This window comes from Dicentrarchus labrax, unplaced genomic scaffold, assembly GCF_905237075.1.
Source record: "Dicentrarchus labrax unplaced genomic scaffold, dlabrax2021, whole genome shotgun sequence".
NCBI lineage: Eukaryota > Metazoa > Chordata > Actinopteri > Moronidae > Dicentrarchus > Dicentrarchus labrax.
Window position 1 is genome coordinate 8767938 of NW_026136703.1, and position 26521 is coordinate 8794458.

The 26521-nt window shown below is 42.7% G+C and overlaps 1 protein-coding gene across 9 annotated transcripts in view; it reads right to left on the bottom strand.

Annotated features, from left to right (window-relative positions):
- The window catches only part of ralgapa2 (Ral GTPase activating protein catalytic subunit alpha 2), an 86903-nt gene that overhangs the window by 18418 nt on the left and 41964 nt on the right, over window positions 1-26521 (bottom strand). For 8 of the 9 annotated variants that reach the window (XM_051382297.1, XM_051382322.1, XM_051382349.1 and 5 more), the window contains 13 exons: window positions 25349-25477; window positions 25107-25165; window positions 24721-24829; window positions 22782-22892; window positions 21788-21856; window positions 21394-21531; window positions 18801-18978; window positions 16559-17393; window positions 15794-15865; window positions 14998-15121; window positions 14722-14877; window positions 11872-12030; window positions 10244-10371 (listed from right to left, as the gene is read on the bottom strand). In XM_051382297.1, the coding sequence (XP_051238257.1) occupies window positions 10244-10371; window positions 11872-12030; window positions 14722-14877; window positions 14998-15121; window positions 15794-15865; window positions 16559-17393; window positions 18801-18978; window positions 21394-21531; window positions 21788-21856; window positions 22782-22892; window positions 24721-24829; window positions 25107-25165; window positions 25349-25477 (2267 nt within the window). The other variant, XM_051382357.1, reaches the window with a different exon arrangement.

Below are 26521 nucleotides of genomic sequence, written 5' to 3' on the forward strand. Positions count from 1 at the left end.
ACCTAGATTTTGATTGAAATCCATCTGATTATTTATGAGGCATTTCACCTCTTCTTTCTTCCAACTTTTATGATGAAATTTATAGCCTGATAATTATTATCAGGCTATAGACTCAAACTGAGCTTCTACCCACGTGTACCCACCTCAAAGCACAGCAGTGATCAAAGTAGCCTGATAGTACCCTGATGTTCTATAATCAGTTTGACACACCTAGAAAACCAGTCTGACAATTAAATTGCACGAGGAGTGTGCCAACTCTGGGTCATGCCAAACGGCTCTGATTTTAACCATGCGATAACACTGTTCAGACAAGCACTGATGAAATATTAAAACAAAATGAACACAGGCTTCTGCAATTTTAATGATGCTTGTGGCATGTGCAACAGAATAACTGTGATGCCTTAACGCCAAGCATCTCTGTCTGCTTCCCAGCCAAGACACGCTGAAGTCTCTTGTTCCTCCATTGCCCCTTCTATGAAAGGTTCATTGGGCCAATTAGGCTGCCTGGCCTTATGCAAAATGCCAGGCATTTAGCGGGAATGATAATGATTATTGCTAGGTTACATATGATCTCAGCTGCGGTGAATGCACAGAGCAGAGAGGGTTAGTTACTGGGGGCAAGAGTGGTTTGATTTCCCCTCATATTTTAATTTTGGACATATTTCAATGAATGCCATTGTGATTACAATGAGATGTGAACTCTTATCAAAAATGACATATGCAAAATAATGATAATAATGACAGATGGACATGTTTAAGAGCCAAGGATATGATGCAAAGGTTTTTAATTATGCAATTATGGCAATCTATACAGTGAACACACGAAAATAAGTCTGGAAGTTACTTTCAGGTGAAAAACTAGATATATGTAGCTGTACATTCGGCCTTCTAGCCTTCCCAATCCGAAAGAAAGTATATAGTAGTGTACATCTGAAATAAATGTTCTGGGTGGGCAAAAGGTTGGGAGACAGCCAGGAAAAGGGGCCCAGCCTTCTACCTGCTATATCTGTAATGGATGAGGAGAGTGGGAAAAGGAGATGTATATATGTATACACACATATGCATGCACACAGAGAGAAACCCACACACAAAACCTTGGGCAAAAAAGAAAATGGACTTCTGTGTTGGCAACAGCTTTTTCCTAATCCTCGCCCCTGGGCTATATTGTGCAGTCAAGCAGGCTATTACATGGCAACAATTAGGGGGGCTGGAGCCCAACACCTGGTCGTCTCCTATTCTGGCCCTTCAGTGGCAGCTGACTGTACAGTCTCACAGCCAGGTGGCCCTCCTTCAATGACATTAGCTAGTCACTCCAGGGTTAATCAGGAGCCTGCCATCATCCAGTGGGCATACATAGAGTCCCATTCAGACAAGAAGCTTTTATAGGGGAAAAGGGATGATGGAGACAATGTTGTTATAAAAACTTGTTCAACTGAAGATCTCAGACACAGAGCCCAGATAATCAAAATTAACATGGGGGAGGGGTTAGGGCTTCTTGGATTCGTGGCCTAAGTTCAGTGCGCTGCCTTGATTGGCTCAAGCGGAGCTAGTGGCACGTCAACTGTGCATCCTGCAGATTATAATGGACCTTTTCATGGGTGGACAAAAACAGATGGAGGAGCGGGAAGTGCTATACATCCATGCAGACGGGTGACGATGTGGGGGGAGGCAAACTGGATTTCGGCAAAGTCGGCAGATACAAAAACAAGTGGGTGTAGCTAGAGCGGCCCGGCTATATCTGCCTGCACAAAGCCCCATTCCAAAGCCCCCTGGCTTGGAGATCTGAGGGTAAATAACACTCATTAGAATAACAAAAGCTATAGATTTGTACCCAAATCAGCTAGAGTCTCATCAATAGTAATTAGAAGCTATACATAACTAATGAAGATGTGTACACTACATTAAACAAAGGTACTGAGGGCTGTTGTGTATCTAAACATAGAGTGTTGGATAAGTGGATGGCTGCAGCACAAAGCTTTTCTTACATTTCAACCACAACAATAATAAGCAGGATAAATGAATACAGAAATGATAATAATGTGTTGTATCAATCCTAATTATAATATTATACTGTATTACATGGATGCATTTAGTTTTTAAGATAAGAGGATCCCACTCCTAGAATGTGTTGTGCCTGCGTCTGCAATCAACAATACTTTCTCTTTGTTTGACATCAAACTCAATATTATTCTGTCCGGTTGCTGTGGAGAGACACAGGAAGATTTGGACAATATTTCTCTGTGCTTCTCTTTCAGCCACAACCACCACTTGACAATGAAACACAGACTATTAGTATTAACACATCAAAGGCTGCTTTCTGTAAGAAGAGGCAGACAATGCACAGCGATGCATACTTAAATGTTTTGTTTTTGTTATTGCTTTGTTTGCCTTGCCTTGTCTGTTAATGCAGAAAATTCCATTTAGTGCAAAAATGCAAATGCTGCGAGGCACAAGGACATCCTCTAAAAGAGAACAATGGCCACAGGCCAGCAGAGGAGCAGACACTGCCTTTGAACCATTTAAAGAGGCATTAATGTGCAACTTATAAATAATCAACTAATTCCTTCTTAAAACAGCCAATTAAGTCTGTGACATTAAAAGCAGCACAGCCTTATGTAAAAAGAAAAAGAGCAATCTTAGTCTCTGAACAAAAAAAGAGAATTGAAAATTCAATGGCCATTTAGGGACAAAGAAACCCAATAATGTCACAAGGTGTCTTCACAAGAGTCCCAAAAAACCCAGGGGCACATCAGAGACCAAGAGATTCCAGCGGAGAACGATGAGTGACATTTCACTGACATTTCCCAGCAGCATTCAATGCGGGGCTGTCTCAAGGCGGCATCAGAAATATCTATGGATATGCTTGCATGTGACACAGGCGTTAAGGGATGCGGGTTCTTTCAGGGGACGGCCTCAGCTCTGGGGCCGGTGATGAGGAGCATGGACCCTGGGAGATTGAATGGTAATCACTGGAGCACAGATAATGGATGATTGAAGGCTCTTTCTACGCCGCTGTTGGATTTCAATATCAGAGAGGCCCTAGAATTGGGATTCTTATCAGGGGCGGTGTGTCAAACAAAGGAGAGCTGAGCGTGAAATATGGGGTCCAACTCAGGCACACGACCATGGCGATTAGCACAAGGATAAAAAAGGCCGCGCAAACAAAAGAGGGCAGCTTTAGCTGGACAAAGGGCTGTCCACTGCCTTGTAACAAGAGACACGGAAGGAAGAGGGGGCATAAAGGAAGGGAGAGACTACTTGGTGGTAAAAAGGAGGACAGGACAAGAGTTTTGCTGAAATGGCTGGAAGATGAATAGTGACAGAGCCAACTGTTAAAGAGTGTTCCAGATTCCCTGCTTCTGAAGAGGAATAATGGACCAGCAGGGATGAAATGCAATATACCCCGCCTCAAAGCCATTCATACACATCCAAACAAACACGCATTAACATTCACGTACACACTCGTACACACAAACACACATGGTGGCACGAGGCTTCACATCTCTGCCAAGTCCATCACAAAAAAACAAAACAAAAAAACAACAAAATTATTCCCATTTATCCCCAGATTCCAAGCGCTACAGCTTGCCAGGAAAGCTCATTAACCCTCCCTTCAAGAACCCGGAGACAAAAGAGGGGAAAACAAAACATAACTAATCAATGAGAACGCACCCATTGAGGGGGGGGGGGCAAGAACATGCATCCATTTGGATAACCTGAGAGGGCTAACAGCTTTTGCTTTAGTGTTGCGCTGGCCGGCTACAGGGCGGAGAAAGAAAGTTCATTAATTAAACAGGGCTAGGGGGAACAGATGGAATGGCTAGCTGGATGCTTATCACTTAAAGCAGACAGACAGGTTTTTACACCCGTGCTAGAAGCATCACCGTCACACATCAATCACAATGCACATGTCCTCTTAACGGCAATGCAGTCCGTACTAGTCCAGTGGTGACACTGGGGTCAGGGTTTTCTGGCTGATGGACAGAAACCAATGACCTATTAGCAAGAAAGTCATAATAGCAATTTCCTTTTTTGTTGATATTTAGTGAGGATATTTACAGTGTTTTGTCTTTCCATGGTTATGGTCTTCATAAATATTAACATCCAAACCTAGGCAGTCAGTCATTCCTTTACATACTAGTAGCCAATTTGGGATGATTATGCACTGTTAAGTCTACCTATTCAACAGTAGATGCAAAATATAATAAATGCAAATCTTAAATTAGGAGAGATAGGAGAACTTTCTTTCAACTGTAGCAGTATGACACCACAGCATTTGACACTGGAGATGAATGACAGCTATTAATTAGTTATTAAATATATCAAAATCTAAATTAACTCAACTAGGTATTTAGTACAGCAAGTTTGTTGCAATGCTTTCTGTGCTTTATTTCTAAATATACTGTTGTGTTAATAAAAAAAGGTCAATTGATTAACACAGAATGCACCTAAACTCAAAAGTAATCTGTTTTCAGGATATATACTGAAACAAAACAGATCCTTATTTTGTATTTAATTAGATTTTAGCAAAAAATATTTAAGAATCTGCATTAGTAAGTGATAAATTCAACATTACAATGGAATTTAAATGTATCCAAATATAGATACGGTCTTTGTCTTATGTTATTCTACCTGATACCCAAAGTCAGGGTTGGGGATGGGACATAGAAGACAACTCCAAAAAAAAACTGGCAGTCTTACTGGCTTTCCCTTTGCCGCTCACAAACACACAGATGTCAGACTTGAATACATAACAGACGGAGAGAGAAGGGGAGGGGCGTGAGGGTGGGGGTTCAAGTTTAAAAATACACAGAGCATGACATTCTTTGGGTTACACTAGGCCACGCAGTTTCTACATTACATTTACATTTGTTATTTTAGGTACTGTAAAATAAAAATTGGGTTATTTGGGCCTGACACCATATAATTAGTTTATTATTGTATAAAGTATATATAATCTATTGTACATAATCAAATGTAGGAAAAAAATCAAAATGAGGAAAAAGTTTAATTCAGCTAGACCCAAATTACACATAAAAAAAGCACTTCTATTAAATTGGCAAAAAAAAGCAACCTCCTTATTTGTAAAAAGGTAGCAGTAAGTACACACATACAGGCTGCATGGTGCACACAAATACATAAACACACCCGAACACACAAAGCACGTTGGTTTTGTAATACCAGAGGCACTACAAAATAAAGACAGCTTCCGTATATATACAAACACAAACAAACCAACCAACCAACCAACAGGCACAACAGTTTGACACCAGCAGTGTATGTACGCTACCCCAGGCGGGGCTCTGGGTCCCTGCTGTTGGCCGTCTGGTTCCACGCCTGCTCTACCTGTGTTTAAAAGGGGCGGCCCCCATGATGCTCAGGCCTCAGAGTGTAGGCTGGGCTGGGCTGGGCTGGGCTGGGCCCCCAGGGCTTTCAGGGTGTGGGTGCCATGCAGCGGACGCCTTTTGTTACAGGCTGGGTGGCAAGAGGAGGAGGAACTGATGTGGGGGGAGGTAGGGGAACGGAGGGAAAAAAAATGAGTAATGCTATGAGTCATTCTGCATTAGCAGCAGGGGAGGGAGACAGGGAGAGGGGGGAGTGGATAAAGAGAATACTTTTGCATGTTGTATGAAGCTAGACGCCATATGCCATCCGAGCTGGGCTGCCTCCTGAGTCAGGGCTCTTGGTTTGACAGGCCTGTGCTTGCCCCCTCCTCACCCCCAATGCTACCCCCTTCTCCCCTAACTAACACACTCTTCCCTCTAGGCCTTCCTAGGCTCCAGCAATAGGCTAGGCAATTGCTTTGGTTGTGCATGCACTGCACTCTGTGTATATGTGTGTGTGCGTGATGGGGGGGGGGGTTACCCAGTGATCTGAACACATCGGACATTGTCGTGAGTCCCGGCAGGAACAGCTGGTCAGCTGGAGAGAAAGGTGGGAGGGGGTAGGGATAAGGAGGGGGAAGAGATGGGAGGCAGTGCGCTACACTGATAATGGGATTAGGTTAAAACATTCAGTGGGGGAGAGACCCCTCCTCTCTGTGTAGCCCCTCAAATACTGCGTAAACTCTCAACTGCTCTATCAAAGCCAATGCCAGCCTCCACTCAAATCACTCTGGCCAACTCTAAGCAGGGACCCTTCAACTCAGAAACGGCCCCTAACCCAACTCCGAACTACCTACCCACCCAATATCCAACTGCCTCCAACCAAAAGGCTTGCATCCAATATTAAGGAAACACTACTAGACACTTAATATACATTGCACAACAAGTCAAGGTGATTTCTTAAGACTTTTTTTCCTGGAATATTACAAATTACTATATTTTTATAAGAGCGTTTTGTTGGTCAGCCCTGTTTTCCATAAACAGGAAGTTGGCTAGTTATACTCACATCAGCTCAGACCATGAATCCAGCATATAATGACTAGCTTGGCGTCTCACTGTGCCCAGTCAAGCACTGTGTTCCACAGTGATATAGACTGCTGAGTATTATCTATGAGACTGCCGACAGTTATGGCACAACAGCTGGCAAATTAGACCTATCAACGATGCTAAATAATTCATGTGAGACAACACTAACATGGCAGATCCTATTCATGACATCCTATCATGCATACAGGCGCACTTTCATCTCCGCTAGGTGAGGAATCTTACAGTATACAAAAGAACGCACTGCCGTTGGACAAAGACACAGTGAGAGTGGGACAATAACTTGCTCAGAAGGGGTGTGAGAATATGTCATTGTCAATGCAGTGACTGTAATAATTATGATGGCGTCTGGAGGGGGGCAGCAGCAGCACACAAAGGAGTGCATACAGGATATCATATCCATTATGTTTTCAGTATACATCTATTGAAATTATGTACATCTCGTTTTGGCATTCAGTGGAGCTGGGGGACTGTAGATATGCTCATATGAGCCTTTGAGGGAACATGACAGACTTCAGCAGCTTTCTGGGTTCCACTGGAAGGATCAAGCCCCCACCCCCCCTTCTTTCTGCTACTGCACACAGATACAGGCACACACACACACACGTACCACCTAAAAGCCTGGCTCGCATGACTGGCGATGGGCAGAAACAGATTATGGTTATTGATCGCTGCCTGGAGATGGATCTGTGTGTGTGCGAGTGTGTGTGTTTATGTGTGTGTCAGAACAGAGGATGGGGACTAAGGGCAGTGTGCAAAAACTATTGATTCTGTCCAGTAGAGAGGCTATGTCTCTGAATCAAGGTCAGTTCCGCACTGTCTCACCTATTAGAAACTTGCCTTCTCTCCAACACACACACACACACACACACACACACACACACACACACACACACACACACACACACACACACACACACACACACACACACACACACACACACACACACACACACACACACACACACACACACACACACACACACACACACACACACACACACACACACACACACACAGTTTTTGCCCTTAACAATACCCCCATCACAAAGAGTGATGGACGGCACATCAAACTCAAGTGCTTGTTGAAGAGAGAAATGAATCCCGGCTTCTGGATGAAGACATTATTCTACAGTGACAGTATGAAGGATCTTCATCATACAGTTAATGGCAGCAGACAGCAAACCCATGTAGTGACACTCTGGGTTCAGGTGACACAACAAACTCATTGCCTCCTTCAACCCAATCTGTTATAGACTGTGTGCATGCAATAATAAGTACCATTAATAGAGGAACAAAACGTGATTCACTTATTCTGCTGATGATTCAATAAAAGGAACTGTGCTTTAATAAAAACTTAAGTTGTTTTAGATTGAACATGTTGTGGTCAACATTATTCCAAATGCAGCTGTGAAGGGTGGACTAGTTGCAGACAATACTCTTAGAACACACAAAGCCAGACCAGCTGCATTTTCCATCAGGCATATAAATAATAGATGATACATTATGAGTTGTCTGTGAGAGGCTTCTGATAAAATGTCTATGAGGCCATGGTTGTGTCTTGACAAAAGGACTTGACACAAATTCTAACTGACAATGCTGGACACTACAAGAAAACAACTACACAGATTTCAAAAATCCTCACAAATCAGAGATGGAGGGAAATAAAAGACAGGGAGAATGCGGAGAAAGACAGAAAAACAGCAAGGTGGAGCATCTATCTGAAAAACACTCCTGTAGCCAATCTGTGTGTGTGTGTTTTCTAAAAATGTTGCTGGTGGTCATTTTTCAATATCAAATCCTATTAGCCTGAGAGATCCTGTGAGCGTTGCAGCAGACTGCTGGAGTCCTCTCGAGCCTTGTGACAGACAGAGGGGGCCGCAGCGCCATACTGGCCTTTTATCTGGACACACAGGGGTCATATAGCTTCTCTTTGAAGAAATATTCAACTAATTACCTAGGAGAGTGGCCTCACAGGCAGAGAGCGGACTGTGGATTGTTAAGGCATTGTGAAGGGGTAAACCTAAGGATGAGGATTTTCATCTTGCACAAAAAACACATCCCGGGAAAAAAAAGGTTGGGACATTGTTCCAACCTGTGAAAGATAAAGAGCCGCATAACCTGAGAAGATGGAAGAATGACAACTGGAGAGGGAAAAGTGAAAAAGGCTGGTATAATACAACAGCAAATCCAATGATGAAAGCATACAAAAGAGTAACTCCACCTGCCACTCAAGACTTAGTTTCGTTTATGGTTCAGGCCATTTCTGGACATGAAGTGATCTCAATTCTCTTAAAATCTAAAAACTTTTTTTTTTTTTCTATCAATTTCACATGGCATTGGCCAAATGTAACATTTTGGCTCTGTCCTCACAGGCTCTGTGGCTAGACAGACAAACAGCAGAAAGAAAAAACAGACATACAGATACTCATTCTGGCAGTGTGCTTTGCCTGGCACATTCATTCATCTCCTCTCATGGAGTGTGTGAGGCCTGGCAGCCTATCAGTGCCAGAACTCCAGAGGCAGCGCTTATCTCTTCTCATAGATCATGCCTTTGTGCTGTCTGTTCCTCTGCTAAGGAATGCCAGGTAAGGCTTTTGTGGCCCAGCACAGGCCCGGTACTGTCCCACCCACCCCCCACCCCCTGAGGCAGGCAGGCCTGCGGCGGCCCCCGGCACTGACAGTCACACTGGGCTAATTCACTTGGCGTCGGGTAACAGACATCTGTCACTCAGAATGCCCCCAGGGACACACAGACAAGGCCTGATATACGGGTGGGGGAGTGGGGCAGGGGATGTGATGCACTGTGAAACGCATACAGGCAGACACATACTCACACACCCAACAGTAAACAACATACACAGGGCGTGTTGTAGTGTAATTAAAGACCAAAGGCCTTTATTGTCAAAGACTATCACACAAGGACTTAATAATAATTGAAAAACAACAACAACTTGTTTTTCAAAATATGTCAATGTCTTAAAAACATCTTCTACCCAAATGAAACCTCCTTGGGGGAGGTTTCTATAGCAACCGCCAGAGGGGCAGCGTGGTTCTGGTGAGGCGGTGCCGTACATGCTGTCCAAGGAGGAGCGGGGCGTTGAGGGAGATCAGGTTTCCCCCTCCAGGGGCCATCCCAACTCTGCCCCCCCTCTTAACCCCCCCAACTCTGTGCTGTTGGCATTCACATGCTAATTCATCTCCATTGGTGATTACACTACCTTTAAACCAACTGACAACTACAGCTGGAGTCAGGCTCTTAACGGCACACTGTTGGATGGATGGGTGGAGGGATGAGAACGAGTGCGTGTGTGTATGTGCACGTTCGTATCTGTATGCACTTGTACGCATTTGTTGAGGGTGCTCTTATTTTGGCTCTCCTTGCGCTCCATAAAACGGTAGTGATAGATGATGACACATTATCTGTGTTCCTACCCAAAACAGCCCCACACAACCTCCCATGATGCTCCAGGCTGTGAAACAGACCCGGTCTAATAGCTGTATGTAAATCAGTCAGCCCATAAAGATCAGTGTCAGCACTCAGCTGTGTACGTTGGCTGACGTGACAAGCACGCCACATGTCTCAATGAATTTACCCAAATGGGCCACTGGTGCTGCTGAAAATGAGAGCTCAGTGGTGTTACACATTTGATGAAATCATTCTCAAAATATTGCTAAATGTACACTCTCTGATTTCAGCTGCATAGGTAAACAATGGTTGATTTTTTTTAGATTGTTGCATTCCTCTGATAAGCCATATCCGTACGGGATAGTGAACAGTAATTGAAGCAGAAGGCATGAGGAGTAAAGGATACAAGCTCTGGTAGAGAGTCAGCCGGGACTTGACAGCTCTGCTGGCATTGATACAGGTGGCCCGCACCAAGCTTGGCAGCAGCGTCCCAGTGATGATGGCGCCATTAAACAGAGGCCCAAAGAAAGGAACCTGGGGAAGTTAAGACGGAAAAAGAGTAAGACAAAAAAATAAGAACATGAGGCATCAAAACTTCCACAAGTTAATTTGATCAGTGTCCTTTCAATGTATATGCAGGAGCCCAAAAATTAGAAAGGGTTGATTAAAAATCTTTTTGTTCTTTTTTTTTTTTAACCGTTTCTCCATCTGTTTAGGGCAAGGGTTCAAGTTGAAATTGGATTTTTACCTAACTTTGCATGACAACCACACATATCTAATGCGAATCAATGTTAGGTAAATGAAATTAAAATGACAATCAATACTAAACAATGCCCTCATATTGAGCTACCGAACAAATACAAAGGGGCAATATGCATTTCAGCGGCAGCGTGTGAGTGTGTGTGGGTACACGCGTCTGTTCATGCATATTGGAAGGGGGCCCTTAATCACTGAAGCTCAATGGTCGTTGACCTGGAAGTTGACGTGAATGTCAAAGTCTCTCCAAAAGGTCCTGCTGTCTTCAACTTGGTAGTTCAGCTAGTATAATGACCAGTCAAATTATACAATTAATGGATTTTACTTATATAAAGACCAATTAACTTAATTATACGCCAGAAAGCTGGGCTGACTCTTGAACTAACATCAACAACCCGAGTAGAGTTTCTTGGAGGTGGAAGTGGTTAAAGTTACAGAATTTTTGAAAGACTTGCTGGCTTGCATTGGATGTGGTTGGGTTGGGGGCTAGAGCAGTGGCAGCCTCTCCTCATCTCCCAACTGTGCTTTGGCTTTAGAAACCCTCTACTGGGTTGAAGCTAGAATATGTTTTACGCACTAATTTGTGAGCCATCTGCAACCATTGAAGTGTTTAAAACTAATGCACACTAGTCTTTGTGTATTATTGAGTAAATTGTCATACACTAAAAAGAAATACTTAACTGTTTAACTGTATAACATAGACAAAATTAAAGATAATCAACGCCTTCACATTCAATAATACAAAACAGATTTTTTCATCTGAAAAATGTTTATATAAAATACTGTGGATGTAACTGAACATCTGAAGCCAGACATTCTCAGAGAAAGAAATTTCACTACCCTCTGGAAGGCCACACATCGAGTGTAGTACAACAGAGCAGCCAAGATGAAAGCTAGCAAAGAAAGGAAAGTAACCATCTCTGAGAGCACATACCCACAGTGTGGGTAATAATGCACTGCTGGAGTAGGAGGAACTGAGAGCCTTCAGATAGAAACCACAACAGGAGAAAGCATCTATAAAACTCACAGCAAAGTCTGAATAGGAAGCAAGAAGAAGGGACTGCTTTAACTCATGAACAGAGACTGGAAATTAATGCAGTGCTGAAAGAGCATGTGTTTTTTTTTGCTTATTGTACCTGGAAAATAAGAGACTTTATCATTTTAGTACAAAAGGAAGCTAATTGAAATGTTCGACAACATATAATAAATTGAACTTCCTACTTCCAGTGAGTTGACCCATGTTGTCCATAACAAAATCCACTGACTGCAGCAGTTTACCTGTGGTTTCTTCATGATCTGGATGAAATACATGTGGTTCTTCATCGGGTAGATGATAATCAGCACGTCTCCAAAGTCAGTTGGGATGATACCACGTCGGTAGTCCCTGGTGTGCTCTGACCACACTATGTGGACCTCGTCATTTCCCAGGTGACGCAGCTGCCAAACAAACAAAATCAGTCTAATCAAGTGTCTGGCGAGTGCAGGTAATTTTCATCCCTATGGTGATGATGACAGGAACACAATTTTAGTAAGATTGGGGCATATCTCTGGGTTTATCCAGTCAGTACTGTAGGCCTGCATAACCTCTGGAAGGCTGACGAGCGAACTATGGTATAAGAGGTATGAGCAGTAGAGGTCCCATTAATAAAGTGCTGTTTTATCAGTGTATACAACAACATTTTCTTTAATGTTTTATGCTGTCATGAGCAGTATTGGTGTATCCTAATGATAAAACATAAATACAGCAGGTCCAACAGCAAGATGACTGCTTACATCTCAATCAGAAACTTTGTTTGAAAACAATAGTTTAAATAGGGGTCTGGGCTCTGCTTTTGACTCTTTTTATAGCTTTTTCATTACAAATTCAAATTGCAAACACAAAATGCACAAAATTGAGCATTTCAAAACCAAATAATTCAAATCCAATTAACTTTGCCCATCAGAGATTAAATTGCTTCCCATTTCCACTCTATTCACAAACACAAATGAAACTGGGCAGGGCAAGAAGATACACTTAAATGACAGGAAATTGACTGAGGCTAGTTTGAAATAGGTAAACAGCTTTCCCCTTTCCCAAGTAAAATAGATGGACACGACTACATTATATTCTCTGACAAGTGTAGATCACTTATTAGCTGGTAGTCCAGTGATGTTTTCTGGGGTATCATGGTCACTGAAAAGTGAGCCTCTACTCAGAAGAAAACATCTGCCAATGTACTGTGGGCCTAATGAGCCATTAAGAAACATGCCCTCGCCACCAAAAATGCAATTAGCACATTCTATTATGAGCCCTTAATTATGGTAATACGGTAATCTTAAACAAATCCACGGCATGCTGATTACGGGAGCTTGCCAGTTCAGTCTGTCTGTCCAAGGATCAGCAGGTACCAGCCAGGTCAGTCACTGGGACAATTTCAGAGAAAATGTTGAATATGCATTTGCAGTAGACAATCAACACTGGGATGTTAATTTGGGTTAAGATATTAGCATTTGGATGAGCTTAATCACAAGTTTAATGAGGATGCTTATGCTCTAGTCAATCATCTTCTGCACCAAACTATTTACTCCCTTGTTAATCACATCCAAATGTTTGAGACTTCTTTAATAAAATGTGATTCAAGTCAAAGGCTCTTGTCCAATTAGCCCTCTTTGACCTCCCACCCAGCAAATAGGCTTCACACACATGGAGACAGGAGACCAGAAGACCCAAGAACACAAGAGCCTCCTTATAAAAACAACCTGCAGCAGCACAGTTAAGCTGTGGTGCCTGGGGGTGAATGTGATAGCCAAGGCACCCGTCTATCTCCCTCTCTTTCACAGACACACATACACACACGCATGCAGTCTACATGGCCTGACCCCAACCCTGCAGGTCACTTCTATAACCGCATTACTAAAGCCAGCTGCTACTGCTGCAGCCTGCACTGCCCTAAAACCCACAATTGGATTGAGGAATTCATGGTTTTCCCTTTTTTCTTCAGCCTTTTTTTTCCCCCTCCATCGTCTTCAAACAGGCAATCTGCCCAGTGAGAGCTCCCCCATCCGTCTCTCTCCCACAGTATGCCTCTATGGTTACAGGCAGTGAAGTGGGTGACTGCTGGACTAAAAGTGTTATTTTTAAATTGACAGGGAAACATCCTACTTGGACACAGATAAAGCCCGTTCCTCATTCCAATTCTTCATACCACTTTCTTTTCCCTCTGCCCCCCAATCTTTTCTGAAGCATCCATGCCTGCAACAAGCCAGCCAAATTTCTCTGCGGCCTGTTGCTGGTGTGGAGATCTGTGCAAGGTGAGCATCAGCAATTACAGAAGTTCCCAGTGAAATGAACCGGCATGGCAGCCCCTCCAGCGCCTCACTCTGGCCAACCAGTCAAAATCTTTACTCAGTCTAACTAATTTTTGAAGTCACTAAGCACAGGTTCAAGATGGGTTTGGAAGAGTAGGGGGTTATTTGTGAAACAGAGAGGGGGAGATCTTTGGAGGACTGGACGGGGGATGGATATGAGGAGAGACTGATGAATTTCCCTTCTCAGCAGGGTACTGTATGAGAAGATTGGCAGCACGGGCAGGGGCCTTGCGGCTCATTTCTTCGTGCTAACTGCTACTGGTGCACTACAGCTCAGAATCCCACTGCAGAACCCAATCGATCGCTCCTGTGGCGGCAGCAGGAATTGGATAAAAGGATCCTGCCGGCATCCGGCCGGCGCCTGCCCTAGCAGGGAGAGCTAATGGCTGAATCCAGGCCCTGGTCACAGCACACAGGGAGGGGGGCAGGGGCTAGCAGAATCATAGTCATTACTGCCGCAGCACATGCCCTCTCTTCACTCACGCGCCTGCGACTCTCTACTCCTCAGGCCTGCCTGGCTGGGGTCACTAATCAATGCCCGCACTCTGGAGTCACACCTCCTGATCACAGCTTAACACAGAGATGAAGGCTACAATAACATACTGCTATGGGCAGGCAGGACTGTGTAGCCATTTCACTGAATGAAACAGGCAAAGCAGTCATTTTTCTTGACATACTGTGGACTTGAGGTTTCCAATTAATACAATGCATGTTGTGTTAATCCAAATGTCATGGACAGGCAGGAATTGACTAAATGCATCATATTATAGGCCTTTTTACCTTTTTGGTGAGGCTGTCATCAGAATCAGATGGCATACGAGTTGACACGTGGAAGATGGCTTCCACAGTGGAGGTAGCATAGTAAGGAGCCGTTAGACCTGTACTGCCATTCCTCTGGAGGCCACCCATAAAGCCACAGTGTGTGGCCAAGTCCACCTGAGAAATACATGTACAATTTAGTTTGTTCTAAGTGTGCCTGTAAAACTGTGTGCGCATATTTAGGTTGCATCCGTGGATACAGAGGGTGTGTTGATTTGAGGGTGTGGTTGTCTGCACCTCCCATCCCAGTCCAGAGACAAAGTCTTCATAGGCTTGGCTGCCTGCGCTGTTAGACAAGATGGAGCACTTGTCCTCTTGGCCCTCTCCAATGTAGAACACAGCAATCTTGTGTGTCTCTCGACTACAGAACAAAACATACGGTAGCCAATATCAAAAGAACAACAAACACAGCATCCAATTACATGAAACTACTACACTATGTGCATGCAATTACGGAAACACTACAGCTTGCTTATAAAGATAAATTGTATAAGTGTTACTGAGTTGTTGAATAAAAACAGGAGAGCAAAATGCGAAAAGACTAAGTTTGTGTGCAATTTCCCCACTCTACTGTCCCTGTTGCCATGGCAGTGCATCATGCTTGGGTAGATTTAGGGCACTTTGCATGCTTGCGCACAGGTTTCCCAACCAAGTCTGGCCATCTGGGAGAATGAAGTCCAATCCTGAGGGAATTATTTAATACGCTCCTGTCATTAGCGATGTGTGGAGGACTTATTGATTGGACTAAGAGAGACACAGTAAGAGGACAGCAAGAGTGAAAGTGGTAGACTTCCAGGGCTGTGATCTGCAGGAGATTATACAAATTAGAAAAATCATGGTGGAGGAATGGAGTGACGGGCAATATGATGCTGCTTTGAGCGTTGTGATTTATGTAAAGCCAGGTTTACCATAGGCAGCAGTAACATTAGCAGAAAGTACTAAATTAAATCTGTGTTCACTGGTATCTCAGACAAACCTAGTTACAAGACAAAACATGATATACAATTCCAGATTGAACTCATAAAGGCATTACCACTGCCTGGAATCCAGGTTCTTCAATTCCCTTAAGAGTTTGGAGTTTTTCTTCAACAAATGGAAACTTTTCCTGTTTGACAAAAAAAACAGTCTTGATTAGACATGATATTTCCTACTCCGTATATAAAACACAATTCAGGAAACCATGCCACGCTGGCAACAATGAACAAGCATTTGAAAAAGATTCTATAATCTACTAGCATACTATCAAAAAAACAAAACAATTTTCAAGCAAAGTTTTATTGTGCAGTCAAGATTAACAAAGGCAAAAAAGGCACAGGTGCAAACAGCAATCTCCTACTAGCCGTGTGCACGTTGCACCATCACCATTAAGAGGTGTAAGCTTTTAATTTACGGGGAAGCACTGCAAAGATGTGGCTCTGCAAGGTAGACCTTAGTGAAAACAGCTGGGCACTTTTACCCTGTGGAGAGGAGATTAAGACACTCCAGACTCCAGTGTGCTTTTAACTTTGCTCTTTCTCTCTTTGAGTAACGAGCCAACAGCTGAGTTACTTTGAGGATGAAGTAACTTGGGTTAAAAAATAGTATTAGGATGCAGAGGTTATAACACAATTTGGTGTTCTCTTTTTTCTGTCATACTGCCTACATTTAAGATGTGGTTTGTAGACCAAAAGATGAAAAGTAAACTGAGAAACAAATAAGCGACAGCCCCCTGTATGACTTCTTACAACCTCACTTTCTTCTAGTCTAGTATAGTGCAAACCAGACCAATGATTGTAGCCAATTTTAGTTGGTAGTGTACCTGCGGTCCCAAGAGTTCATGCCAAGGTCATTAAGCAGCAGCCGGCAGAAGTAGAAAGGGGCTTTTGGTTCCTGGTGGGAGGGTTCCCTCTGGCAGGCAGCCCGAAAGCTTACATCAGCATCCCACCTCCTCACTTGTTCCTCCTCCTGCTGAGTCTGACGCAGAATGGCCTCCAGGATGGCGCTCTCTTGCTCTAGGTTCATGCCATGGGGTGAGGGGGCTGGCTGGTTGAGCCTAAGTTGTGGTTGGGGCAGGCATTCTGGGCTGCACTGGCCCAGGTCTTCCAAAAGCTTATCCAGAATATCTACCTCTTCCTCCTCGCAACAGTCAGAGAGGGAGTCTGAGACTGAGCAATGATTTTTGTACGGCCCCTTAGTTGGAGAGTTGGGCTGATTTCTGCTGGGATCGACAGTAGTGGTGGTAGAAAGAGGGCGGTCAACTGCATTAAAAACTCCTGAATCAACAGAGTCTTCCTGGGTGGTGCAGTAGAGGATTGAGCCATCCCATGAGTATTTTCCTGAGATATCCCGGACAATGACACGCACTTGGGAGGAAGGCTGGGGGGGCTGTCCGACAGTGGGGGTCTCGGCGGGGATCTGCAGGTAGGACACCAGCGTGCTGTCATTGAAGACAAACAGCTGCAGGTTGGGGCTTTTGAAGACCTCGGAGGACAGCTCGGATGACTCCACATACGGGTTGTCGTGATTTTCGCTCACAAGGCTATGCAGAAGGGCTGGTCCGCCGCTCAGTGGATGATGGCCCAGATGGTTCACCAGGTGTGTCATGACCATCCGTGATGTCAGGGGAATCAGCTCCATGTTCCGGCGTCGCTTTTCTGGTGGAAGAATAAGGGCAGGCAGATTAAAAACAGTGAGACCATCTCTGAAGGAAAACACATGTGAGAAAGAGTAAAGTGATCAATGGTAAAAGTTACTGATGGGTCTAGAATAAAGCAGCACATGGGGCTATCTTTTATAATCTGTGCAACGCAGAGCTATATTTCAAAAGCCCCACATTTGTGTGTAGACATGCTATCATCTCTGTTGGCTCTTTTTATACAAAGCCAAATCTCATTTATGATTACTAATAGGGGTACTTTATTCATTTCTCACAATAGCTTGGCCAGCACACCTCTAAATAGGTAGCATCTAATCATGAGAGACAACTTTGAAAAGACCATTGAGTCTTCTTACAATGGACAAGCGTTGAGACTGGCTGAGTGCTAATGAGAACCACCATCTTTACAGGCTGCTTAATAGGACTCTACTTAGTGAATTGCATTTATGTAAATGCACAGGTTTTTACTCCCAAGTGAAAGGCATGCCGTGCTTTATTCTGCAGTGATGTGGGAAAAACAAGAAGATCCACTCTTGCATTGTGACAGTGCTATCAATACCATCATCCCCCATCAAAGTGGAGAAAGCTCTTTAGAAAGCAGGCCAAGCTGCATTAGAGATGCGCTGGCCCTTTGATGTGACTTGATCAATATGAGGTGGGGGCATGAATATAACTAGGCCGGCACTCTTTGGTTTGCCCTTTTGATAGTGTTTTGTTATTTCTACTAAGACTCTGTGCAGCTGTGCACCAAAAAGCAGAGGTGTGGTGAAATTTTCCATACACAGGGTACTGTTCAAATATCTTACATTGTTTCAGTGGACATATGCAAAGTGCATTTCGGCTCTAAGGACTTTTCTGAAGTTGAGGACATGAGGGAGAGAGAGGAATATATTGCCTAATGGAATCACAAGGTCACAAAAAAGAAGGAAAAAAATCACATTTTTATCTAAACCCCATAATGGGTCTTCTCTCTAGGGCTGAGTACTAATGCGAACATTCCTTTCCCTGTGATGGCTGATTTCCTTTTCATACTTTTAATAAGATATTGACATTTAATGGAGAGGCTCCAAATGGATGGGCTACTTAGAGTTTGCTTTTCCCTGTAATATTTTTTAGATTTTTTGGGGGAGTATATACGTCTCTGTGTTCTGTCAGAAGTACTGTATGGAGCTGAAATGAAGTAGCGTGATCAGAGATATCACCTGGGGATAAGATTCAACGCGACAGCTGACAGCCACCAGTAACCGCCATTTTTACTCTCTCATACTTATGCATCCATACATACAGCAACATGAACACATACTCCACCCCATAAATCCAGCATCATAATTTTATCTGCCAGCCCAGTGCAATCTCACACACAGCAGGTATTAAAAGGGGAATCAGGATGGCTCTGTGTCCTTACCCTCAGCAACGGTGAGCAGGTTGCCAAAGTCAGTGGTGGTCATCTGGGAGGGGGGTGGCTCGAAGCTCTTAACCTGACCCAACATGAGGTCATAGTCAGTGGACAAATCTGACAGGCTGAGGAGGTAGTGGCTCTGTTGGGTGTGCAGGTTGGAGCCAGACACACAGCAGTGGAGCACCTGAGGAACAGTAGAAAAAGGGTAGGACTTAGTGATTATATCCAGATGAAGTATGGGGTAGTTTTTCTACAGTATGACAGTGACAGGCACTCTGATGTGTCAAGACTCCATCCTGTCAGATATGGTGGTGTTTGGTGAGACGATGTGCAGTGACACTCCTGCAGGCCTGTTCTAGATTGACATGATCCAGGAGCATATGAAAGGGGAATATATGGTCCATTTACATCATAAGGCGATGGAGGAAGGGAGGGAGAGAGGGAGAGAAAAGAGGGTCTTTATTGCCACTAATCCATTTCTCCTGTGATGTGTGAGTGTATCGATCTACATAACAGATGGCAGAGCATCCGTTGGCAGGGCTAGATAAGGCGCACTGGGGCAGTTGATTAGAGCCATTGGACAGGTTTACACTGTTTGATTTAATTAAGACTTTATCCTTGTGCACCACAAATATGCACGCTCAGCTACACACATATAACACACCTGTATACTGTATAATCTGAGTGGAGGTTAGGTGCTGCATATGAGTGGGCAAAACATATGCCTAATATATGTAAATGAGGGGGCCTCTCATTCAGAGTAGAGCAACTTGGGTAAAGCCATGCAAAGGCTAATCCCATTCAGTACACACATACGCTCAAACTTGGCTGAGAGACACTCAGAGAGGCAGGCTGGCCCTGCCATCTGAAACAGTATTGTGTGGGGCAATGTAGACAGTATGTGGATGATTCCACAGAGCAGACCTCTGGGTGCATGGGGGAGGGATTGGAGGCTTGATGCTGAAAAGACCTGAACCAAACAGCTGCTACGCCAAAGCTCCAAAGAGGTTCCTCTGTGGAGAGGTGGAGGGACAGAAAGGGAGGGGGAAAACCCACAGCTGTGCTTGACAACTAAGTGACTGCACTTCGCATAGCAACAGTTCCTGGAAGGTAACACACAGTGAAATAAGCATATAGTAGGTAGAGGGGCATATATCGTATGGATACATAAGTACGACTGTGTACACACAGAAATCAAATAATAAAATCGCAAACAGAGTCATACAGGTGCGCACATACAAATGTACCTATCCACACACACACACACACACACACACACACACACACACACACACACACACACACACACACACACACACACACACACACACACACACACACACACACACACACACACACACACACACACACACACACACACACACACACACACACAGAAAGCGGAGGTGCAGCTGGTTGCTGAGGCCGGCTAAGAAAGCAGATGGAGAAGCTTGAACAGAACCCAGTGAACCAATGAGGTCTTGAGCAATGTTGCTTTTTACACCTATGTGCAAGCTTTTGGTCAACAAAAAGAACTTTTCTCACTTTTCTCTTCATGTCAGGATGAATAGGATGACAACCTTTTGATTAGCTGGGTACATATATTGGGCTTGGGACAAAGCATACACAAGTTTTTTTAAATATAAAACTGTTACTAAAAGAAGGTGAGGCATGAAAATTAAATCAATAATCATAGACAACCCCTGGTACCTTGTCAGTGAAAATGACCAGTGGTAGAATAAAAGGGAGATGTTTTTTTTATTAGAGAAGCTATCCTCTGCTTGGCACAAAGAATAATTAGCAGCCAGTGTATCGGTGCAAATGTATAGATTTCGGTCTTGATATTGTATTAATATTGTCACACCTTGTGATGCCTTGCTTAATATATTATTTTCAATGAAACCCAGCGGGGCGATGCCTTTTGTGCGCCGATAGACAACCAATCATGCCTAATTGTCTTTGCTTTCATAGCAGCTGCAGTTGCTCTCATATTAAGACATATTCCATTCAATTCTTCAGGACAAGCGTTTATAGCCTGAGCTTATCAAGTGGACAAAGGGTCCTGTTTGAATAATTGGACCATTTCTTATCAGGGGTGACATCCTTACAAAGATCTGCCGTTGACCGCATCTGCCCAGACAGGAGGGAATGAATAATACCTCATTCATTTGAGCCTGAAGCTTGGCCCTCATCCTCAGGATCAGACCATAAAACAAGGGGTTAGAGGGACAAATACAGAGAAATAGATTGAATACTGGAAATTTTGTTTTAAATGAATGCTACTACACTGCCAGTTGTAAGAGTTTCCTGAACGTGATACATTTTAACTAAATGCATCATCAATGGTGGGTACTTCTAATGCTGTTGTGCCACTATAATGTTAAATGAGGCATAGTCATGAGGTCATGGTAGAGGTGAGTGTAATTAAAGTGGCAAGCACATTTGGTGGGGTGGGGGTGAACATGTCAAAGCTGAAGTTATTGTGTCTGCGTGCAAAGACTACGTATGTATGTTTCAGAGGATAGGCAAGGCAGGCATGTTTGTTGTAACTGCAACTTTCAGCTTTTCCCACCTCCCAGCTGTCAGTGAGGCTACCCACCCTGTAGATGTAGTCCAGTAGTGGGGCCTTGTGGGATGTGCGGTCGTCCAGCAAAGGCATGGTGATGGGTTCCAGCAGCAAACTCAGGGGAACAGCCATGCACCAGTCCAACAGGCAGAGCAGCAGCGACACCATCAACTGACACCGTGAGAAAGAGGAGAGTTCCTTTTTCAGTTTAGTCATCAGAAATCAAAACAGAAAATGTAATGTAAAAAAGAGCAGGACAGTTCAAGAGAAACAACAGGTAATATCTTAGTAAAAGTCAGAAAATACAGACATAGAGAGAGAAGAACTGTAGAGACAGAAGAAACATTCCTTTGCAACTGCACCATTCCAACATGAAGGATCAAGGGCCTTTAGATCTCAGCCATTTCATGTCCCCTCCAAAATTTACCTTTTTGTCTGCTTCCACTGTTGAGTGCTCTGCGCTCGGCAACAAAAAGGCTATTGTGGCCACAAAGATCTGTGTTTGGACAAAACAAGGGGAAAGATAATTGGATGACACACTCCTATTCATGAGCTGAGTCAGGACTATGTGCTTAAATGGCCATGGGATAGAGAGTATGCATATGCATGAGTAATCACTCATTGCACATTGCATGTGCCATTATAGGAATTTCTCATCTTACTTTTAAATATGATCTCACAAGTCCCTAATCAGTCCTTCCAGAAAAATGCGGAGTTTTTTTGTGATTGTTGCGGGCAAAAATCCTAGATTATGCAACATGTTTTCTTAAAAAATGCGATTGTATGTGCAGGATATTTATGCAATTTTATGCGATGAAATTGCGGGAACTTGCAAAAATTGCGGGAACTTGCAAAAATTGCAGTTTGATGAAAGAGAAAAAAAAGAGATTCCCCCAACACCCTGTTCTCACTAGGCTACTACCTTAATGTAAAGAGTAATTTCTTATTACTTCCTATGATAAGCAAGCATACCACATCACAGAAAGTGCTGGGAATATTTCAGTTCTCACCTTTTTTTATTTCAGACCTTAATAAACACATGGCTCAAACTTACAAAACATTGATGAGTCAAACAAGTTCTGTAGCTTCACAAAAGGAATATGCTACAACTTCTGTAAAAATGGATAAATAAAAGGGCTTCATCATGGCAACATTTTTCAACTTTCTGCTAAGATATATGTGACTTTTTTCCAACGAAAATGTGGGGATTATGAAATCATGCAAGTCCCGCATATTTTGTGTGGAAATCTGCAATTTATGCGGCGAAAGTGCGGCGTACTTGAAAAAATGCGGCCCGCATAAATATGCGGACTTTGGCTGATTATGCATTGAATTATGCGATCGCATAATCGCGTTTTTCTGGAGGGACTGCCTAATGGCTAGTGACAATTTAAGTGTGTGTGCGTGCATGTGTGTGTTACCTCAATGATTTTCTTAGGCAAAGTGGGCTCCAACCTCTGGAGATGTTCCCAGTGAGAGATGAGCAGTTGAAACACGTCACAAGCTGCTTGAGCCACTGCTTTGTTCCCAAACTGGACAAAACAAAAAACAAACAAACAATTTAATGATGTAAAGAGTTTGGCTCCTTTTATAATAAGCATCTTTAATGTAGAGAAAAATCTTGATGTTAAATACATATCTTTCTGTTATAATGTACATGTACATTCTTGAGGTAGAAGAATGCTTTTTATTTCGATAGCCAGGACATTTTTGCTGTGACACATTCTCTCAGCAAACAAAACAACAATTTACTGTAAACCTCACAGGCCATCGTGAGATTTTCTTGGTTGTTTGTTACACTAATAATGCGATTCTATATTTAAGGTCTTTAATCTACTAATGGTGCAACCAAATTAGTGCTAACTGGCCACCCATACTCAATCTAAATAATGTGAAAAAAGGAATTAACAAAGCAGGAAAAATACACATGATTTGCTTGTTAATGTATAAGTGTACACAAAATAAATAGTACTGGAACATCTTACACTGCAACTTCAATGCTAGATGCCACTAAATTCTACACACTGGTCCTTTAAGCCCAGGATGCAGTGATGGTGCCCCAATAGTTTTTTTTTTGGGGGGGTGGGCTGTTTTGGTGGAACATTTGCATGTTGTGAGGTGAGAGCTGGCATTAAAATAACTAACATAAGGGATTTTGAAAATTATAACATTCAGATGGTGGAAGGGGAGGAGAATGCTGCATGATATACGCGGCCAATGGCAGGCTTATACCCACAGTCTACATCTGGTGAGTAGACTACCCTGAGAGTAACACTTCCAATTTGGGAGTATTGTTTATTCTACACATTCCCTTATAGGACTTGTGTGCCCTAAATGCTGGAAATTCTAAAAAGGCAGAGGGACAAGATGGGGGGAAAAGTTTAGGCACATATTGACTATGACAGAATGTCCCTTAAATTCTGCTTTTCACTTACTGTGCATATAATCAGCATAATTTCTTTTCCACTTCAAACCATGGCTCATTTTCTCCAGACTCATTGGAGGAAAGAATTGTTGACAATTTTCTTGCAACTGTGGATTTCTTCAGTGATTTGAAATTCTTTGTGGAGAAATAGAATTTCCCATTTCTTCCAGCTGAATGCCTCTCAACATGTAACAAGGGCAGACAATGTGGGGAGTGTAGAAATGGCCAAACACAAAAAGGGGCCCTGAGAGTTCAGCACCTGCTTTTAGAAAAGAGACTCTCAGTGCCACTCTTCCCCCTAGATCCCCCACCCAGCCTATACCCTCTATTTTGGGGCTGGCTGAGTCTGTGTGTCAAGTTGTACAGGGGAGTGATTACTGCTCCATTAGAGAAGGGGGGGTTGCTCGAGCAGGAAGCTGGGAGATGTAGCTGCTTAAATTGGCCCACATCTACTGAGAGCGAGCAGCCTGGAAATTACGCCACCGCCCCAAAGCCTTTTCCATGAAAAAAAAATTACAAAAAACAAAAAAACAAAAACAGCCTCTACTGGTTCTCTGCATCTCTTCACTCAGGTAGAAAAAGAGGGCTCTTCCAAAATATACCCATGAGTCACTGGACATGTTTTATTCTCACACTTTTTCTCCACTCACTATGTTGAAATTGTTTTGCAGTCCTTTTATGTGATCAGCTATCATTTTTGTTAGAGATAAACACTATAGGGCTTGTGGGGTAAAACAAAGAAGGACTGATGAAATCCAGGCTTACTGCATCACATTATTTAAAGACACTGTGGCTGACAGTGATTTATACAATTCAGAATTGTTGCCGCATTGCAGTTGTATTTTATTAATTATTTTGTACACATAAGTTAGCAAATATCAAACTGCAAATGCACATAGAAAGATGCAGCTTTTCTTCCTTAGAGGGTCACTGACCTTTAGTGTTACTCCGAGAACATTGATGGCATCTTTAACCTGGTGGTGGATGTTCTTTTGCATTAGCTCCTCACACACCCACAGACCCAGACTGCACACGGCAATGCACCTGAATGACAGAAGTTATTATTATTCTTAAATTTAAGAAAAATACAGAGTTTGAATTTTACTAAATGTATTCAGAAAACAACAAAAATGATATAATGGTAAATAGTCTTGGGCATTGCACAGAATTGTTATGATGGTTAGTAAATGCTCTGTATCCATTAGGATTTTAATTTTTATTACACATAGACACATGTATGTAAAAACACATACATGTGAAACTGATCAAATATATTGAGAATGAAAAAAAAAATAAGCATCATCAATATTGCCAATCATACCTGGACCCTTCACAATGTTCCTTTGTTGCCGTCTCGAGCAGGATGTTGACCAGATAATCCTGAACAGCCAAGACAACATGCTAGGTTTACTACATATTCAAATGAAATCTAGGCCGCTCACTTAATCTAATATCTATAAATCTCTACCATTTATTGTAACATGAGACTTGGGAGTCAAACTAAATAATTTTTCCTAATATTCACATTTTAGGTGAAATGTCTGATAACATCTTGACCATTACCTTGATATCCTCATTGCCTACAACAATGTCATCAGAGCCAGGCACACGCTGCAGTATAGGAATCTGGAGGTAAAGGTTGGGGAAGCACACAAGGGAGCCCAAGATTGTCTGAGCCTCCAACCTTGGAGCCTGGAGGAGATAGGAAAAAAAACACAACATGCTATCATTAATTCCTTAAAGCTACATGAAAACAACCCAGTTCCAGGAAACAGTAAGGTTGCTATTTAGGGAAAAAGAATTGGAGGGATCCAGGAGAATTAATTGGGTCTTTATTCATGTTTCTGCTGATGCTCAACAGAATATCTTGACAGGCGTCGGACAACAAAATGACTGATTAAATGCGCAATGGGTGCAGCTCTAAAGCAGATTGTACATCCTGTTGCACCTGATGAGTGGTTATTACCCTGAAAACAGATAAAACATCGATGCTGGGCGATATGAAACTAACTGGCAAACAAAACAATAAGAAACAAAACATTTAAGTGTCGCTGTAAACTATTCCTGACATATAATACATTTAGAGACAGTCAACGCTATCTTGCTCATGTTAGGTTTAAATCTGTGCACACTGGCAATAAGTAAACAGGGAGTGGTCATGTATTGGTGTGTCAACTGACAACAGTCAGGCCAAAATGTTGGCATCACAAGCGAATGTGAATGTACTTCAGTGCAAATTACAAAAGATTTTGCATCGGACTTGCAACAAATGTTTGCATTTGTTTTCAAGTCCATAACGACGGTGAACACATAATGGTTTCCACAATTAATTAAACATGAGTAATACTATTATTATGACTCATATTAACACTTTAAATGTGATGCTCTTATGCATTTAATGAAACATTTTCTGTTCAAATTGTCTGATTAATCACATTAATTAGTTTCCTCTGTAATTAACAGCTTGTTCCTTCTAAAATATGGCTGCAGGCTTTTGAGTTAAACATTTGTACATTTAAATCATGTTTTCTTTACTGGCACAGTAAGTATAGTAATATGAAGTATGAAATTAAATGATGGGGGAATAATCATGAGAAATAAGTGCAGGGTAAGGCTGAGAAAAAAATACTAATGGTTTTAATTTCAGTCATAGTTGCACAGTTACATTAAAGTATAACGAAACAAGTAGGGCAGTTTTTCCACACTTGAAGATTAAATTCTTGATTTTCTTGCAAA